Source organism: Vipera berus (genome assembly GCF_964194415.1).
Source record: "Vipera berus genome assembly, chromosome: 6".
Lineage (NCBI taxonomy): Eukaryota > Metazoa > Chordata > Lepidosauria > Squamata > Viperidae > Vipera > Vipera berus.
Window position 1 is genome coordinate 44,842,557 of NC_138208.1, and position 20,485 is coordinate 44,863,041.

Genomic DNA, 20,485 nt, shown 5'->3' on the forward strand with positions numbered 1-20,485 from the left:
CAAAATAGTCAAGTTAATACATTTCTAGTTGTAACCCCGTCAATTAACAAAATTTTCAATATATTTTCACTAATACATATCAATATCCTGAATTTAAATTTTATCTAATTGCAATAGAATATTCTAGAATAGCCTATAATGTACGAAAGAAAGCTTAATTTTGGGGTAACCCACAGTTCGCTATTTCAATAAAGAATAATTCTCTTGTCTACAAAACTTACATTGTTCATTACAAAACATTCTTATGTTTTACCGTTAAAATCTAGTTTTCATCTTAACAAATCACCAATTATTAGAAAGATATTTTTTGTCTTAACCGGTTGACTCAGCCTTCCATCCTTCCGAGGTAGGTAAAATGAGGACCCAGATTGTTGGGGGCAATTAAGCTGACTTTGTAATAATGCCGCTTGGGGTGTGTGTGAAAGCCCTAATAAGCAGGCATATACATAGAATGAAGGCTACTGCTAAGCTTGTAAGCCACCCTGAGTCTTCGGAGAAGGGCGGGATACAAATGGAATTAAAATAAATAAATTATTAAAATACTATCTTTTGTATATAAAATTCTAGATTCTATAATATAGTTCAAAAGTAACAACTAATATATTCTATAAGTTGTCTTAACCATACATCAATTGTTAAAATGCTATCTTTCAATATATCATTCCAAATTCTATAATATAATTTAGAATTATATTCTAAAAGATTACTTTTGTTTTACCTTACAGATCTGCAACCTAAATGTAAAATATTTTTTAGAGATTCCCCTTAATCCATTGAAAGGTATTTTATCTTTAGGAATCCCAAAAAAGAAACAAGCTCAGTTTTTTAAATCTAACTCTTGCCTTCCTTTTGTGCCAATCAGGTTTCCCTTTTGGCGTATTTAAATTCTCAAATGTATCTCCCTTTCTTCCTATACCCCTTATTTGAAACCAGGGAGAGTATCCAAATGTCAGTTTTGCAAAGAAAGTGTCCCCTTTGTAACCATTGAAGTTTTGCTTTAATAATTCAGTTTTTGATGATTGATGTAATATAGTTGTCATTAAATCAGGCACGTCTTTTTCTTCTTCCAATTCCATCTGGATTAGGTAGAAAGTAGTAGCTGGTGTGATGGTTGTCATTTGATTAGTTGAATTCTCAATAAATTATATTTGAAGGCCTTTAGTGTCTTCACTCTTAATATTGCTTTCTTCAGGTGCTATTGCTTTTTGAGTTGAAAGCTTTGTAGTTGACATTGAAGTTTGGACTTTAAGATTCTCTGTAGGTTGCATTTGTTGTTCTTTGAAGTCTCCTATTTTAGTGTTAGTTTCCACTTCTTCTATTTGCTCTTGGATTATTATTTCCTCATTTAAGGTCAGAATTTGATTTGGTGGCTTTAAGTTGTCAGATTTTTCTTGCAGTTTGGCTTTAATTTGCTCTGTCATTGCCAAAATCGTGTCCAGTATCAGTTTATAATCAAGTGGTGGGATATATTCATCCATTTCATTGTTGTTTGCAGCTAAATCTTCCATGGAGGCTATTTTAATAATAGTCAAAGATTATCCACCTCCAAGAGTTGTTTTCAGTGCCAGGTGTTCCCACACTTATCTTTAAAAGTAATGTCAAGGACAGCTCTGTTATTCAGTCAGCTCTCACAACAGGAGAAAAATTTACTTGCTGTACCAGGTTTCGCCACAAGATGTCATCAATAGCATATAAAATGCAATGTAAAAATTTTCTTTTTTCCAAATTAATATAAAACTTTTGTAGCATTAGTCCAATTTTTTTCTTTAATTCACAGCTTAGAGAGGAAATAGGGTAGTAGATCCCCACCAAAAAACTAGGAGCTTTTTAGTAAATACAGATAAAATTACTTAATTTCTTTGCTGAATTAAGTTTTTAAGGTTTGTTCCCAAAGTAGATATTTGCCCTTTTTTCAAAAAGTGGGGAAAGAAATTTTCAGGAAAGTCCCACAGGAAAATAGTTAAGGGAGTAAGAAAGGTAAAGTCTCACCCAGGTCCTCCAGATTGCTTCTTAGTGCTAGATAGTGCTTTTGGCTTTCGGTAGGGAGCGCCTTAATGATCGGCCATCTTTATGGCTGGTCTCTTCTTCGGGCCAAAGGAGTTGTCCTGGATTCAAGCGGAGGGCTGCTGCCCTTCCGCAATCACAGAGAAGGCCTCCTCTCGGTAGTCGCCCCTCCAGGGCGATTTTCGACCCTTTTCAGGGTCCTCCAAAAAAGAAAGAACGGACGGCAGGAAGTGGACTGTTCCTGCGTATCCGGAAGCGCCACACGCACAAACCGGAAGCCAATGATTAACAAAATATCTTTTGTATCATTCCAAGTTTTATAATATAATTCAAAGTTATGTTCTAGTAGCTAATTTTCATTCCCTTAGAAATCTAGGTCCTAAATATAAAATCAGTTTATATCTTTTAACAGTTCCCCTTGGCCCATTAAAAGATTTTAAGCTTTATTATTACAAATCCCAACGTTAAGAAAAAAAATCCATTTTTTAAATCTAACTCTAGCTTTCTTTTTTGTGCCACGCAGGCTTCCATATCACTGCTCTTAACTTTTGAAATGTCTCTCCCTTTCTTCCTACATACGTTGTTTGAATCCAGGGATACCATCCAGTTGTCAATTTTTCAAAGAGAGCGATCCCTTTATAGTCATTGAATTGTCGCTCTAATAGCTCAAATCTCCATGTTTGGTGTAGTATAGTTGTCATTAATTCAGTCTGGTCTTCTTCCAATCCCATATGATGCCTTTTTACCAGAAAATTAATAAGATTATGCCCCATCGTTTTCTTGATTCTTGTTGGATGCTTTTAAAATTCATTTTGGGGTGCAGCAGGAGATTAGAGTTCAAGTATTAAACTGGGCCACAGGCTCGTCATAGCTGTCTTTTAAAAATGCCTCAAATGTCTTTGGGGATCCAGTCATATTCTTGAAAATAATGTAAAAAAGTATTCTTTGTGTTTGTGCTTTGCAGCACGGTAGTTTCCTTCTTACTTTTAAAATAAAAGAATATAAGTCAAATCAAGTAGGTGCAGAGATGGAGATGACTTTGGTTGGGTTTCAGGATCCAGCTGACAGGTTCATTTGCCTTTCTCTCTTCCCATAGTTTCTAAGGAATCAGTACCAATTCCAGGACTGTATTATCTAGTTTAGTTCAGGATTTAATTGTCATCATGACTAGTGTCTTTTCACTGAACTGATAGGTATTGGTGTATTGATATGTCTTTAATATGGTTGGATAATTTTTACTGATATTTAGGTTTTCAGGGACTTTTACTGTTTACAAAGGTTGATAATCTGTTTATATCTAATCTGGAATTAAAAGATTGCTGAAGGCTATGACAGCTTTGCTCACCAATACAATTAATAGATTTGTTGAAATCTTAGTTTTTCTCTAGAATGAAGAGAGTTTTTCCATTGAACAGAGTATATATAAATGCACTTACAGTTACAGTTCATAAAAAATAAGAATAAAATTCTGTAATATACACAACTAATTAAAAACAATCAAGCAGTAATACAGAGAGGCATTTCAGGGGTAAAACCCTGCTAAATCCCAAATGCAAGGATAAAAAGCTAAATTTCATCTAGATTCTAGAAGAGAATGTTACTATTGAAGGGAATTTCAAGGCCAGGGTAGCAAAACAAAAGAGTGACATATTTCTTCCAGCTGTGAGACATAGGGATGCCTACATTGAAGAGCTTAACTTCTGGGTCGGTTCATCTTCAAGTAAACTGTTAAACATCACTGCTAGCACTATGAAGTCAAACTGATAGTCTTTGTGAGCTAATAGAGAATTTTAAACCAGTGCTATATAGTTCCTGAAGAGTGTTCTAGAAATAGCTTCACAGCTGCATTCTGTATTTCTTACAATTTTCAAATAATTTTCAAGGACAAATGTACGTAGAATGTATTAGTACAAGAATCCAAAACATGACCATCCCTGTCAAGGGAAGTTTGCTGAATGTATTCCAGACAATGTATGTCACCTAGAGTAATAAAGATACATTCAGAAATTTTACTCAGTCTGTACACTTATTCATTCAGAGAGATTGCATATCTGTTCAAAGACAAAGGCCCTTTAATTTTCCAGACCCATAAACTACAAGTTCACAATGCCTCTACCATTTTAGGATTCAGCTTCATTTGATTGACCACCTAATCATACAACTATTGTCTAGTTTTATTATTTGCAGGATTATTTGTTATTTGTCTATTTGCACTGTAAAGTACGTTTGAGAAAATATTGGGTTCATAGGGTTAAAAAAATAAAAGCCAGCCCAAAACAACATACAAAAATTGGTAGGTTAAAAATAATTTTCACTTAAAAAATTACCTTTGACTGTAAGGATTAAATTTATAAAAATAAGATATAGGTGAGTCTCGATTAGTGTGGTTAATAAATCCCTCAAAATGGTCACTATTGAAATTTGCACTATTCAAAGTAATATTTCTATGGAAAATACGGTAATTGGTTCCAGCTTGTTAAAAATAAGCAATGAAAAGTTTTAGGCATAATTTTTTATATGTATATTAATGAAATTTTACAGTAAAGGATACCAATAATGTACTTACAATTTAAACATATGGTTAACAAAGTAGTTACAGAAAGCCAAAGTAAAATAAATACATTCTACTGTAGTTAGGGCAAAAGGAGAAAGGGATGGTAGAGTATGAGATGATTAGATAGTATCATTGACACAATGAATATGAATTTGAGCAAAGTGAAGGAGAAAGTGGAGGACAGGGAGGCCTGGTGTGCTGTGGTCCATGGGGTCGCAGAGTCAGACATAACCTAGCAACTGAACAGTAAACTGCAGTCAGGCATTCTAACTTTTTATCCTATTTTAGTGTTCCTAACAACACGTTCTTGTTCAATATATCAGATTTTTGCTCTAATGTTCTAGGCTTCTTTTTAAAAAATTGTATTGTTTTCCTCTGAAAGAATCTTCTCCAATTTGCACATATGAAGATTAGCAGTGTCCAAAATCCCAAACCCGACTGTGCACGTGCTAGCCTCTCATTAACTGAATTTTTATTAAATATACTTTGTGTTCCCCTTCTTCCCATCATTCAACAATATTTATTACTGTTAGGTTTTTTTCTTTATTATTTTAATGTGTGGTAGCTTTAATGTTTGTAAGCTATCCAAACATGTCTCTCGTCAAAATGGGGGGGGCGTAAATGAAGGAAAGGAGGAGAGTGACCTGGTATCAATTTATAATTTGCACTAAATCAGATATTGTATTATTTGGATTCACATTAAACATGACCTGACTTAGGTAGCTGAGTACGTAAGCTACCTTAATGTAGCTTAAACATTATTTGAAGAGAAACAAAAGCAAAGTACATAACAAGGAAAATACTTTCTTCCCTTCAAGTAAGGTTATTCCTACAAATGATAGTGGTTTCTTATTGTATCTATATCAGGTTTCTACCAGATTTGAATTCTCACTATAAGTTTTGAAAGACCCCATAAGTAAATATGCATATTTGGTTATTGAGCTGGTTGTAAATTATCTGAACAAATTGTCTAAATTAGAAGAGTAGATTGAATAAAACTTGGAGATCACAAAGCCTGATTAAAGGATTAACAAAATATAACTCTTAGAATTAAAGCTATAATTGATCAGATTTTTGTATATAAACCATACACTATTTTTACTTATAGCACTTTTCAGATACTGTACAACTGCATAGTGGCTACCTTATAAAGCAAATTTTACAGTGAGGGAAAAATCTATTTGGTCTCCTGCTGATTTTGTACATTTGCCCACTGACAAAGAAATGATCTTTCTATAACTTTAATGGTAGATTTATTTTAACTATGAGAGACAGAATAACAACAAAAAAATCCAGGAAAACACATTTCAAAAAAGTTAATGAAATTTTACAGTAAAGGATACTGTTGATTTGCATTTTAATGAGTGAAATAAATATTTCATCCCCTATCAATCAGCAAGATTTCTGGCTCCCAGGTGTATTTTATACAGGTAACGAGGTGAGATTAGGAGCACTCTCTTAAAGGGAATGCTCCTAATCTCAGCTTGTTACCTATAAAAAAGACACCTGTCCACAGAAGCAATCAATCAGATTCCAAACTCTCCACCATGGCCAAGACCAAAGAGCTGTCCAAGGTTGTCAGTGTTCTGTCCCAGCCTATGTACATCCTTGTTAAATGCACAAGGACAAAACCCCTTTTGACAAGTAGACTGGAGACTCAGAAGAAAAGAAAAAACCCCTTTTAATATTGGTAACAAATCTGCCAAATGATCCAAAAACTAAGGCAACAAAACACAATCCAAATGGAGAAAATTGTCTACATGAAACACAATGCACAACAGAATTATTCACCGGCAATACCAACAGAACGTGATCCCATGAAGAACTTTGCAACAGTTGTCTTCAGCAACCAGCACCACCCACACATTCCCTTTTTGTAATTCAGTCCTCAAGGTGTGGCTTCTCAATGCCTTCTCCCCCTCCCCCAGAGTCGCCCCACTGCTCCCTCTGGCCTACTCTCCTGGCCTATCTTTGTTTGTGGGCATCCCTCATGTCCTCCAGCTGTGCATCCTCCGAGTCCGACCCAGCCTCCCCACCCTGTTGCGTCTCATCCTGAGCACAAGCGGAAGGGCCAGGCTCCTCACTGGAATGTAAGTCTTGGAGCTCATCAGAGCCTTCCTCTGACTCCGATGGCTCCCCAGGCCCCCCTCCTCCTCAGATTCCCCGGACTCAGTTCCGGGATCACAGGCTGGCACGGAATCACAACACTATCCCGCAGGGCCCTTCCCCCGGTTCTGCCAGTACAGATGCAGTCAGGATGGGAATTGTTCATGGAAGGCAGTCACCACGGCAGGAGCTTGAACGGCGGTTGCATTCTCCCAGGTGAACTCCTCTGGTCCGTAGCCTTTCCACTCGATCAGGTACTGAAAGCAACCTTTCAGCCAACGGGAGTCCCAAATGCTGGCGGCCTTGTACTCGGGAGCACTGTCTCCGTCACCTTCCGGTGGGGGAGGTTCAGCTCGGAGTGGACATGCCAGTTGCTCAGGAACCAACAGAGACTGGTGAAAGACCGGATATACCTGTAGGGAATGTGGCAGAGTTAAGCAATAGACGACCAAATTGATGATAGCCTCAATTGGGAACAGTCCTAGATATCAGTGGTCTTAATTTCTTGGCTGGCCAGGTTGACGGTAGGTTCCTGATGGACAGCCATACCCGATCTCCCACCATTAGTGGAGGCGTATCCCGCCTCGACCAATCAGCAAACCTTTTGTAGTCGGCCTTGGCCTTCTCTGTCACCGCACCAATCGATGGATCACCTGTAACTCTGCCATGTAGTTGTTCGCTGCTGGCACCGATGAGTCTAGCGGGGAAAGAGAAAAACCGGGGGTGATATCCCACATAGACCAAGAACGGTGTCATCTTTGTGAAGGTATGCTGCAAGTTGTTGAATGCAAACTCAGCTACCACCAGATAGTCTGCCCAATTGTTTTGCTGCTGATTTACATAGCAGCGCAGATATTGCTTGAGGATTCCGATGACTTTCTCGGTCCCGCCATCAGTTCGGAGATGATGCACAGACGAGAGGCAGATCTTGACATCCAACACATCCATCAACTCCTGCCAGAAACGTGCTGTAAATTGAGCCCCTCTATCTGACATGACCCTATCAGGGAGGCCGTGCAGCTGGAACACCTGCTGGATGAACACGGGCTGATGGCACGCCATGGCACGGGATGAAATGTGCCATCTTAGTCAGCATATCCACCACCACGAACACTGTCGTGAATCCAGAGGATGTGGGTAAGTCCATCAGGAAGTCCATGGACTTCCTGATGGACCTTTGGGCGTTGGCAAGGGCTTTTGGGCGTTGGCAAGGGCTGCAATAATCCAGGCAGGGTCCCCATCACTGACTTGGTGTGCCTACACTGGGTACAGTACATGATATAGGCCTGGACATCGGGTCAGACTCGGTGCCACCAGAAGGTACAGGAGACCAAGTTCAGGGTCTTGAGCATGCCAAAATGCCCTTCTGCCAGATTATCATGACACTGGCAGAGCATGAGAACCCTGAGTGGCCCTCTCGGAACATAGAGCTGGTCACGATAGTGGAGAAGTCCATCTGTGACTGTCCATGGGGAATTGGGCCCCACCTCCTCCTTTCGCTGAGCCACCCACACATTCTACTGCTGAGCCTCCTGAATCCGAGCCCGTACCTCTATCGGTTCCTAGAACGCAGCAAAAGACTCAACAGGGAGCACTGTCCTGGGCAGAAGCATGTCTTCTGCTCGGGAATATTTGATCTTCCAGGACAGAGTATCTGCTCTTTGGTTGTGACCGCTGGGTATGTACATTACATGGAAATTGAACCTCACACAAAAAAGAGACCACCAAATTTGGCATTGGTTCAATTTCCGAGCAGTCTGCAGGCTTTCCAAATTTTTATGGTCCATCCGGACCTCGATTTGATGCGCCCCAAGATGATGCCTCCAAGCCTCGAACGCCACTTTGATGGCCAGTAGCTCCTTCTCCCAGATGGTGTAATTGCGCTCCACCAGATTCAGTTTCTGTGAGTAGTAAGCGCAAGGGAAGAGGGCACTGCCGGGTGTCATTGCCTGGAGTAACACCGCCCCAATGGCAGTGTCGAAGGCATCTGCCTCCATGACAAACAGCTGTTGCGGGTCAGGATGTTTCAAGATGGGCTCCTTCATGAAGGCTTTCTTCACAGCCTGGAAAGCCCGTTGTTCTGGAGCATCCCACTGAAACCAAGTCTTTTCTGCAGGAGCCAAGTGAGGGGGGCTGTCATGGTAGCAAAACCGGGGATAAAAGCCCGATAGTAGTTGGCGAACCCAAGAAGTTGCTGGACATCCTTCATACGACATGGGGGTTGCCAACTCTGCCGAGACTCGATCTTACTCAGCTCCATGGCAATGCCCTCAGGAGAAATGCGGTAACCCAGGAAATCGATGGTCGTCTGGTAGAACTGGCACTTCTCCAGTTTGGCATACAACCATTGTACTTGTGCCCGTACCGAGTACCAAACGCCATCTTCCACTTATCACCCGACTGCACCCTGATGAGGTTGTAGGCTCCTCTCAAGTCTAACTTCGTAAAGATCTTTGCCTCCCAGAGCCAGTTCAGGGATGAGGGGCAGTGGGTATCGATTGTGCACTGTGATAGCATTTAATTTCCTGTAATCACAGCACAGTCTCAATTCGCCAGACTTCTTTTTGACAAAAAGTACGGGTGCAGACACTGGCGAGGACGAGGGCCGAATGAAACCCTGAGCCAAATTCTTGCCCAGAAAGTCCCACAACGTGGCCAACTCAGGGTCTGACATGGAATATAAACACCTTACTGGGAGGGACTAAATCGATGGGGCAGTCATAGGGCCTGTGCGGAGGCAATTGATCCACCTCAGTGTCGCTGAGCACATCAGCATAATTTGCCAGTTCGGAGGGCAAGGAGACCCGTGGGGGACCCTCCACCTGGCCAGCACAGATTTGTCGGGTGTGGTTCATGCAATGTAAGCTTGGGAAGGTGACCAAATTCTGTGACCAATAAATCCGTGGGTCATGCATCCATAGCCATGCCAGTCCCAAGACCATGGGGAAATGCAGGTCTGAGGTAATATAGAACTGGATGGCCTCATGTGAACTGATGGCCATACATAACGGTTGTGTGGCGGCCTTAATTGGGCCATACAGGAGCACTCGACCATCAATGGTCTCCACTAACATCGGTGGTTCCACCGGGCACTGGGGAACCGCCTATTTATTTATTTATTTATTTATTTATTTATTTATTTATTTATTTATTTATTTATTTGATTTATATACCGCCCTTTCCCGAAGGACTCAGGGCGGTTTACAGGATATTTAAAAGAAAATCAATACAAAAGTTAAAACAATTTAAAAAAGATTATTTATTTATTTTTTTATTTTAATTCCATTTATATCCCGCCCTTCTCCGAAGACTCAGGGCGGCTTACAAGCTTAGCAGTAATGAAATGAAATGAAATGAAACCCTGAGAGAAAATAAAAACCCCAGTTAAAATTAAAATTAAAAATTCTCAGCCTGGGCCAGAGAGCTCGAAGAGCCAGGTCTTCAGGTCCCGGCGGAATGAACGGAGGTCGGGGGCAGTCCTAAGCTCCGCGGGCAGCTGGTTCCAAAGGGCAGGCGTGCCCACTGAGAAGGCCCTACCCCTGGGTGTTACCCGCCGGCGGCACCCTGAGAAGACCACAAATGCTGCATCCATAAAGTTTGTGGCGGCACCAGTGTCAATCAATACATGGGCGGGAATCCCCTTGGGCAACCTGAGGAGAATATCAGATGCCATGCAGGTCCGTGGGCAGCATCTGAAGGGCGTTACCCAAAACGCCCTTCAGGTCGGTTTCGGGCCATTTCCTGACAGATGAGCAGGTTGCTTTTTCGGGCAAGCTCGGTTACAGACACCCATCCTTGCTTCTTGGAGCAGAAAGCAGCAAAATGCCCATGGTCCCCACTCCAGATCTTAATTCCATAGAAAATCTGTTTAGGGAGCTGAAGGTTCGAGCTGCCAAATGTCAGCCTCAAAACTTTAATGACTTGGAGAGGATCTGCAAAGAGGAGTGGGACAAAATCCTTCCTGAGATGTGTGCAAACCTGGTGGCCAACTACAAGAAACGTCTGACCTCTGTGATTGCCAGCAAGGGTTTTGCCATCAAATACTAAGTCATGTTTTGCGAAGGGGTCAAATACTTATTTCACTCATTAAAATGCAAATATTTTTTTGTTATTCTGTCTCTCACTGTTAAAATAAACCTACCATTAAAATTATAGACTGATCACTTCTTTGCAGTGGTCAAATGCACAAAATCAGCAGGGGATCAAATATTTTTTTCCCTTCACTGTACATATATTAAATTACAATTTTGGGCCCACTAATTGCATTCTTTATATATTATTCAGATGTATAAGGTAAAACAGATCAACTATTTTACATTAAGTGCATTGGATTCACAATCCATACGTTTTCTTAGAAACATGATCCAGGTTTAATTCTGTTTGCAGATGTAAGTCTAGTTACTATTATGGTAAAAATGTATTTTTTTCTGCCACTAATTGAAAATATCCATTTGTCATATAAGAATCTTGTACACATTATAGATCGTAAAAAGATAGATAAATAAGTTATAGTACTCAATCAACTCATACAACTTGGTTCAATAACATCTGTAATATTTCTGACTTTATACGTGGAATTAACATAATGTAGCATTCTTTGTTTTAAGAATTACTGGTCTCAGCAGTCTTAATGGTTGGACAAAGTGGTGGGCTCGACTAACAACTAAGCCATAGGTTTCTATCTGCTGTCATAAAATGCTATTGTGTTCTGTTGATGAAAATATTAAATGCCACTGAAGAGGCCTTGGTTGAAGGGTACCCTCAGCCAAAGAAACTGAGTGAGTGTGTGTGAGCTAGTTATTATGTCACAACCCAGCCTACTAATAGGAATAGCACTGGGGGAAAATTGGAGAACAGAGCACTATATGATGCCTTGAATTTCCAAAGGAAGGTGGGTAGTAAATCTAATAAATCAGATAAGTATCAAGGCTGAATACATGAGAGCAGTTGGAGCTTGTTTTTAATTCAGATATCTGAATAAAATATCATATAATTTTTCCTACCTTGACATTAGTTGTGATTGTTCCCAAATTATAAGCAATAGGAAAGAGTTACCTGTTACAGAATGTTCCCTCTGGCTTAATATATACAGGACAGTACTTTAGTTGTTTCCGATTTTCATCCCTGCCATTAAAGATTTCTCCTCATTACTTTGGCCAGTTAGAATAAAGGAGAAGATAATCCCTGTGGTCTTAAGCATTTCCTTTTGTAGGCAATAATTACATTTGTGCAGTGGGATGTGGTAATCATAAAGTGAAAACATTAGTTAAATGCATTGGAGGAAGATGGGATATGGTTTTCTATAAAATGGAAGTTAAGAAACAATACCTTCAATTAAACTCAATGTCATAGTGACTATGCACAAAAGGAGCCATCCTATTGTAGGCTTGGCTCCATGATTTGGTTTTTCTGATTGTGGTACTACAGAGATGTATATATTAACATATAGCCTTCTTGGCAAACTGGCAAAACTTTGCACACATATATATCTCCATTACTCATCAGCAAAGTAGATGCGATAATTACCTTCAGTAGTATGTTATAAGAACGTAAGATGATTAGAATTCTTTATACATGTATATATGTTATGTTTATTGTCTAATAACCTAGGTTCTCTGAAAAATATATAGTTCTGCAATATAAACGCAATACAGAGAAGCTGTTAAAAAGTAGTAAAAATCCAGCAACCAACCAAATATTAAAAGTAACAAAATGCACAAATAGCCTAGTAACTGCTTATGATGGGTTTTTTTAAAAATGCATACAAGTATGAGTACTTTTAAAAACTGTAGCTAAAGAATTAAATTGCTTCTTATTGTAAAATTTGGCTTTGAAAGAAACTTATAGACAGTTCTAATCTGAAGTTCAGAATCACAAAGCTTTGAACTTCCTTTCTCCTCTGTTATGATCCCCAGCAATTTTTCATGAGGTTTTGCTTCTAGTTTCAATTTAGCTATGGTTTATCGCTCATGTTTAAAACTGGAACAGTGTTAATGTAACTATAATTTAAGGGGGGGGAAAGCCTGAATCATGAAGTCTGAAGTTGCTTATCTTCATTATAATTAAAACTAATTTCTAGAAAGGTGAAATGAGCAAATCTGATTAGTTGAACATAAAACAAGTCCTTGTGGGTGTTACACTGGTACAGAGTTCAAAAACGGAAAGTTTGTTCCTATAATGTTAAGACATACAGAAATACATTACGTCAGACCAAATGTGCCTAAATGTGTACAAATATAATCTATGCAACTTGAATACCTAGGATTTTTTATTCTATAAATAATTAAAGGGAACAATGCTGTATATTATCATCTAGGTGACAAACAGCATGTTTGGTGCTTCAAGAAAGAAGTTTGTAGAGGGGGTCGACAGTGACTACCATGATGAAAATATGTACTACAGCCAGTCATCGATGTTCCCACATCGATCAGAAAAAGATGTAAGTTTTTTGTGCATATTACATTTAATTTTAAAATTTAGGCTTAATGAGAGTAGGTTTTTGTAATATACAGAATTACACTCCACACATACACAAACAAACATAATTACTTTTACTCAATACCACACACTTTACAGAATGGTGGTGCAGTAGTTATAATGCATTATTGCAGGCTGACTCTGCTACTGCCAGGAGTATGATTGACTCAGCCTTCCTTCGTTCAATAAAATGGTCTGTAAAATGAGGGCCCAGATTGCTAGGGACAATATGCTGACTTGTAAACTGCTTAGAGAGTGCTGTAAAGCACTGTGAAGCAATATATAAGTCTAAATGCTATTGCTAAGTGCCATAGTTACTGCTCTTACTCTTATAATAGCAGAACACTCTGCAAGTTTGTAAAAATATAGCATGGTTGTATTACTGAAGATACTATGTTCTCAGTTACTGGATAACTTTCCTCAGTGGCTTTCCTCAGATACAAGGAAGAAGGGGGATGGAGTTTTGAGTCAAATGCTCTCCAGTGGTAGTCCTACAAATAGGACTGCAAACAACATCTCGATTTCCTTTCCTTCTGTACCACTTTAGGAAGTAACAATTGGCAATAGTACAAAATTCAACTTAAGATATCTAAAACATCTAAAGGTAGGACTTGTATTATCTGTGTGTAAAATTAATCAGTTTGTCAATCTAAGGATTTTTACAGTACAGGTAGTCCTTGACTTAAGACAACAATTGAGCCCCAAATTTTTGTGCTAAGCTAAATATTTGTCAAGTGAATTTTCCCCATTTTATGTCATTTTTTGTCACAGTTGTTAAGTGAATCACTGCAGTTTTTAAGTTAGGGTTGTTGCTTCTCCATGACTTTGCTTGTCAGAAAGTCATAAAAGAGGAACACATGACCTTGGGACACTGCAACTGTCATAAATATGAGTCAGTTGGTAGGCACCTGAATTTTGATCACATGAACCATGGGGATCACTACAAGTAAGTGTGAAAAATGGTCATAAGACACATTTTTAGTGCTGATGTAACCTTGAACAGTCACTAAATAAACTCGTAAGTCGAGGACTACCTGTATTAAAAATTTTCAGTTACTTGAACTGATGATTTGAGGCCTGAAGCCAAACTTATAATAGCCTTTCTCTCAGCGCGTATGTAGCTGGCTGGCCATCATTCTTTCTATTACTTTGCTCAAGAAAGTGATATTTATAACAGGATACTAGTTGTTCACATCGTGAATATTCAGGGAACCCCAAGGACAGAACAAACTGCAGTTTCTTTCACAACAGTGGTCATATAATGAACAAAATTCCATTAAATAACAAGGGATTTTATTTTATTTTTTTGTATCCTACTTTTATTATTTTTACAAATAACTCAAGGCAGCAAACATATCAAACATTCCTTCCTCCTGTTTTCCCCACAATAACAACCCTGTGAAGTGAGTTGGACTGAGAGAAAATGAGGTCACCCAGCTTTTATGGCTACCATACTCCTTGGTTTAATTTAAAGTCCCTCCTTGTCACATAATACCGTAATACTAATGTTTAACAAATTGCAGTGCTTATCTTTAAAGTGTTTAATATTTCATAACCACTATATTTTATCGTTGACTAATTTGTTTTACATTTGATTTCCAACTTAGATGCTGGCATCACCATCAACATCAGGTCAGCTGTCTCAGTTTGGGGCAAGTTTATATGGGCAACAAAGTAAGGAATCTATTTTTATAATAGGCCAATGGTTGTATGTGTTTGCAAGTTACCTTAAATTAGATTCATTTAATGTGGCCTTTTTTCTATTGATATAGTTTTTAAAGCTGTTCAAAGTATTTAAAAAAAGATAAAGAGTCTTTGGAGGTCCTGCAGAGCTGCTTTGAAAGCTGTCTTCAGTTATCTACATATGTATCATAGTCAGCTGCTTTGCTTTGTCAGCAAAACTGTTCTTGTGTGCACACATGCAGACAACTGGAAACAAGTTTCAGAGCAGATGCAGAAGTGTTCCAAAAACCACTACTACTTTTGTGCTTTGAAGACAGGTATTTTGCTTGTTAGCATGTTTGGCAAAACACCTCTTTTAATTGCTTTGTACATCCTTAATAATTTCAGCATAACTGCATCTTAAAATTTGATGCAAACCTTTTTCCTATAATATGCTTGCAAGCCGTTGTTTCATTTGAGGGCATTAAAAAAGAACAATTCATAAATATCTTTTTTAATTTTAGCACTTCTACAGAAAATTCAGTTCATATTAGATTTCTATCACTTAAGTTACTGGAGAATAAATAATACTGGATTATGTTTTAGACCTCATCTAACTTGCTATTTCAATTTATGTCAACAATATTTCACAAAAAACCTTATATCTGACAGTAGTTTTTTTCTATAAATGAATAGCAAACATTTATTAGTTCAAAGGGAATGTTATTCATGAATCATATTCTAGGAAGAACAATATCCTCTTGGATTTTAAATAAAAAAACATCAGTACCTAGGGTATTATTTTGCTGGCCCCTTCCTTATAATAAAATGACTCAGAAATGTTTCCAGATATGGGTAAATTACTTCTGCTTCTGTTTAAGAATTTCTGTTTACATTATTAAGTCTGCAACTATCCTACGTGGCTCTCTAATTGAACTGTGAGACTGAAGGTTTTCTTCATTAGAGTTGAAGTGACATATCCAAATGACTCTATTTATATGCTTATATTGCAGTTCTTGACTAGGGTGCTTTAGGAATCCTTACAATTCCAAAATGCCAGTTAAGTGGGTCCTCAGAATGCCTTGTTTCTCTTTTTCATGTCCATGTGTAGAGAGCATGGTAATATATTTTAGAAATTGCCTTTTTTTCTCAGACCTGTGAACTCCATGGAAGACTAGCAGAGAATAGAAAGTCTTGTCAGAACATTCAAGGGGAAATTATGATTTTGACATACAAAGTGATAGCTCTAAGAATTTTACAACAAAGAATATTCATATCCCTAGCAGCTGAACTTAACATCCAAAGATGTTGGGGAGCTGAACTCTCAGATACAGATGAATTAATGTGTCCCTTTAGACCAGGGATTCCCCAACCCCCGGTCCATGGACTGGTACCAGGCCACAGCACACCAGCAACCTGGCTGCACAAAGAAGCAAAGCCTCATCCATGGGATGCAGTCAGCACACAAAACCACGCCCCCTCCGGTCCACGGAAAAACCTCTCCACACGTAACCAGTCCCTGGTGCCCAAAAGGTTGGGAACTTGTGCTTTAGACAACATTGTTGGCAGTGTTCTCATTTATAGAGATGGTAATATGCATAACATTTTTTCATTATACCAAATAACTAACACACACACACACACACAAAATATGTATATATGTATATGCATGTATATGTGTATATGTATATTAAAATTTCAAGACAAATAGTGATGGCTTTAGTCCTTTCCATCTCAGCATTGATAAACATTTCATCTTATTTATCTTTTGTTGTATGCTGCTTCATATTGGTATAAATATCTATAGTCTTACCTTAAATAGTACTTTATAGTTGACTTAAAATAGAGCATAAAATCCAGTTCTCAATTCTTTGTCCTGTTACAAAGGAATTGCTTATATTAGGATGAGCAGTATTTAGATGTTTCTATTTACTACTGTCTATAATATTTTCATGTGATCTTCTTTCTGTCTTACACTCAAGGGTGCCCATCCATGGACATAAATAGACATCTTTCATATATTTAAATACATAAAAAACTGAAAGAAGGAATATGTTTTTAAATATTTTAAGAAAGCAGTTTATATATTTCTGTAACTTGATTAATATGAATAGTTTGATTTGTTACATAAATTAAAATGTAGTTTTGGATCACAAATGTATATTGCCTTGTCTATTATTTTTCTGCCTCCAAAAAAGCAGACTATATGTTACATAAGCTACTAAATCTCAGATGCCACCAGGAAACTTCCATTTGGCCTTTGTAAATTGAGATTTTAAAACATAGCTTGCATCAAAACTAAACGTTTATATTTGTGACCAAAACACAGCACTGTCCTACTCATATTACTCAGGAGAACATAGGGGAAGAGGAATTTCACATCTGTTTCTCTTCCTTTCTCTTTGTTTCTTCCCATCTTATAATTCCCATTGCCTTCCCCCTCTCCAGAAGCTCCCTGAAGAATTATTTTAAGGGGAAAATAGAAAAAAACCATTATGCCAGCAATATCCATTCCACTTGCAGATGGACACCATTGAATTAATTAATAGTACAAAATAATACATTTGATGCAAGTCTACTGTCATTGTTTAGTAAGTTGGCATAGATTTCAGCTGTGACTGTTATTGGAGTGTAAGTGTCATATCTACTAATGTTGGAAATGCAAACTTGTATTGTACTCTGCAAACTATCCTTATCTTTACCAATTGATTGTTGATAATTGATAATCAACAATTAATTAAACAATGTTTAAACTGTATGAAGCAGATTATTGACTAAGAAATTTAGAGAATTCCTCCAGACATAGAAACTATTTAGCTTGGATTTGTTTATTTTTAAAAAATATTTTTGATTCTCAAGTGTTTCTGGGGAAAAAATCACTAAACTACATATTTAATCCATAATTCTCCTACTCGAAAATCCTTTCATTTAATAAAAAATAAAGTTTGGAAATAGAAAACAGTGAATTTAAAATCTGTTTTCATAAAATGGTGGTCTGCTTGTTTAATTTTTTTCTGATATTAAGATATTTGATTGTTAAAGCAAACTGATAAGATTATACCTTAATTCTCTCCATTCCCCTTCTTCTGCTTTTTCCCAATAGGTGCACTAGGCCTTCCAATGAGGGGGATAAGCAACAATACCCCTCAGTTAAATCGCAGCTTATCACAAGGCACTCAGTTACCAAGCCACGTAACACCAACAACAGGGGTACCAACAATGTCACTTCACACGCCTCCATCTCCGAGCAGGTATTTATTGATAACAAATACTTCTCCAGGACATTTTTTATTATACTGTTTTATTTCCTTAGAAGTAGTTTGCATTCTAGTTATTTTTGAAATAATGAACCAGGTGTTTGTTTCCTGGATTGTTGCTTCTGCATTGCAAACGTGTAGGGTAAAAACTTCTAATGCAGTATTGATTCTACTATAGAAAATAATGTATACATTCTGTTGAGGTAGATAGGTGGATACCTTTTAGGAAAATTTTGCAGCATTGATAAAATAGTTGCTTGGTGAGTGAGCAGCTCTATAAATTTAATAAGTAAAATACATTCTATATAGCAGACAAAAGTGTTATTGCTAGCATTATTTGATATTCTCTAATTCTTTAGGATTCCAAATTCAAGTAGGAATTGTAATTTTGTGCATTAGCCTAGGGCAGGGGTAGGCAACCTTGGCTCTTTTATGACTCATGGACTTCAACTCATAGAATTCCTGAATTGTGGGAGTTGAAGTCCATGAGTCATAAAAGAACCAAGGTTGCCTACCCCTGGCCTAGGGGTTCTCAGACTTTTTTGAATTTCAGCAGCCCTGGCAGTTCCCTACCAGAAGCTTAGGGCCCTGCAGTGAACTTATTAACAATTTATTAACAGTTCTCTTAATTAAATAATAAAATATCCCAGTGAGTTTGCTGCAGCATCCTGGGGCACCATAGGGCACAATCTGGGAACTGCAGTATTAGCCTATTAAGCCCATATTGATTTTTCTAAGTCAGTATAGAGCTTTCCTGGAAAATAAGAATCTTGAGCACTATTTTTTTAATGTACAAGCCTAATTGAACTTGGGAATTGTGTGAATCTAAAATTTCAAAAACACTACCAATCACGTTGATACAAATGAAAAACATGGACAGCTGGTGGTCTTCATTATAAGATAACTCATTTCATGTCTATATAAAATGTCCACTTAGAAACAAATTGGCCCGGACAAAGTGAAAATAATGATATGCTGACATACGTCTTGTTGTATCATATTTTTCAGGGGTATATTGCCTATGAATCCTAGAAATATGATGAACCACTCTCAGGTTGGTCAGGGCATTGGAATTCCCAGCAGGACAAACAGCATGAGCAGTTCAGGTTTAGGCAGTCCTAATCGAAGTTCACCCAGCATAATCTGTATGCCAAAGCAACAACCCTCTCGACAACCTTTTACTGTGAACAGGTAAGATAAGTATATCCCATTTTATATGAGGGGCACTCAATCACACAAAGAGCTTCCCTTTTCATTCCTCTTGCATTCCTATGCACACTACTTTTCTGATAAAGAAGTGGACCATATTTCAAGATTTACAGCAGGCAGGAACATTGCATTTTTTAATGGTTGTTTCATCACTGGAATGATATAATATCCTTAGTTCTGAGCAAAGTCCTCATGTTTTACAAATTAATCTTTCCAAATTATTTTGCTATGTCATATGTGACTTTTGAAGCCTGTTTTGGATTAGATTCTCTATTATTATTTTTTTCAATCTGAGCTTTAAAAGTTGTGGGGGGAAAAAGCAAATATTATATAGGAATTCATTATTATATAGGAATTTCTTCTTTTAAATCCCTTAAGTAACAGGCAGATTTTTCCTGCCTTATATTGACTCAGTATATCAGTCTTTGTTACTTGTTGACTGAAAATAGCAACTATTAACATTTGTTTAGGAAAATATCTGTTTCTAAGAAACAGGTGAATGGTGGGTGTTAGAGTTACTCTTGTTTCTTAATACTTTTACCAAGAGTTTCTAATAAGTTGGGAACTTACCAATTGGAGATCCATTTTCAATTAAAGTAATTAAATTAATATTTGTGTTGCATCTGATCTGTTATGGATGACAAGCATAGGTGGTACAAGTAAACCAGTGGTATATTCCTCTTGAATTGTTTTTTATATAAAAAAGAAAGGGCTAAATGAAAAAAAATAAACAGTTGGTGACAGTGAGAAACAGGAAGAAAGATAAAGTGGAAATAGCATTATGCTTATGAATTATATGAGATGTGACATTAAGCAAGTATCTTCATTGTTTGCAAACCATGTGGAGATTGTGGTACACAAGATGATATGTACTGTTGTAACTTCCTGAAGTGGTTTTGGATTTCTTTGATTCTTAAAGGCTTGTGGGGCTGATCATGCTTTACATATCTTCAGAGCTGCATTTTACCTTCAGTTCTGTTTTGTAACAGATCAGCATTATCAGCCCAACATTTTTTTATAACAGCTTGTTTCAAACAATGGTCTTGGAATACATAGAGTGTTAATTTTTAAATGTTTTATATCCAATTCATTTTATATTTCTTGGCATCTTTTGGTGCATAAACATAACAATGTGTAGCTATGTCCTATTAGGAGATCATAGTGGTGAGATTATAATTCCGGGATAACATTTATGGGCCGACTCTTCCATCAGGCT

At 37.7% G+C, this 20,485-nt stretch overlaps 1 protein-coding gene across 9 annotated transcripts in view; it reads left to right on the forward strand.

Moving 5' to 3' along the window:
- The window catches only part of CNOT2 (CCR4-NOT transcription complex subunit 2), an 81,890-nt gene that overhangs the window by 29,488 nt on the left and 31,917 nt on the right, over window positions 1–20,485 (forward strand). For all 9 annotated transcript variants that reach the window (XR_014026883.1, XR_014026884.1, XM_081330962.1 and 6 more), the window contains 4 exons: window positions 12,981–13,103; window positions 14,749–14,815; window positions 17,907–18,054; window positions 19,069–19,251. Coding sequence is in view for 7 of the 9 variants with exons in the window: in XM_081330962.1 (XP_081187088.1) it covers window positions 12,993–13,103; window positions 14,749–14,815; window positions 17,907–18,054; window positions 19,069–19,251 (509 nt within the window). In the remaining 2 variants the exon portion in view is untranslated. The remainder of the gene's footprint in view (window positions 1–12,980; window positions 13,104–14,748; window positions 14,816–17,906; window positions 18,055–19,068; window positions 19,252–20,485) is intronic.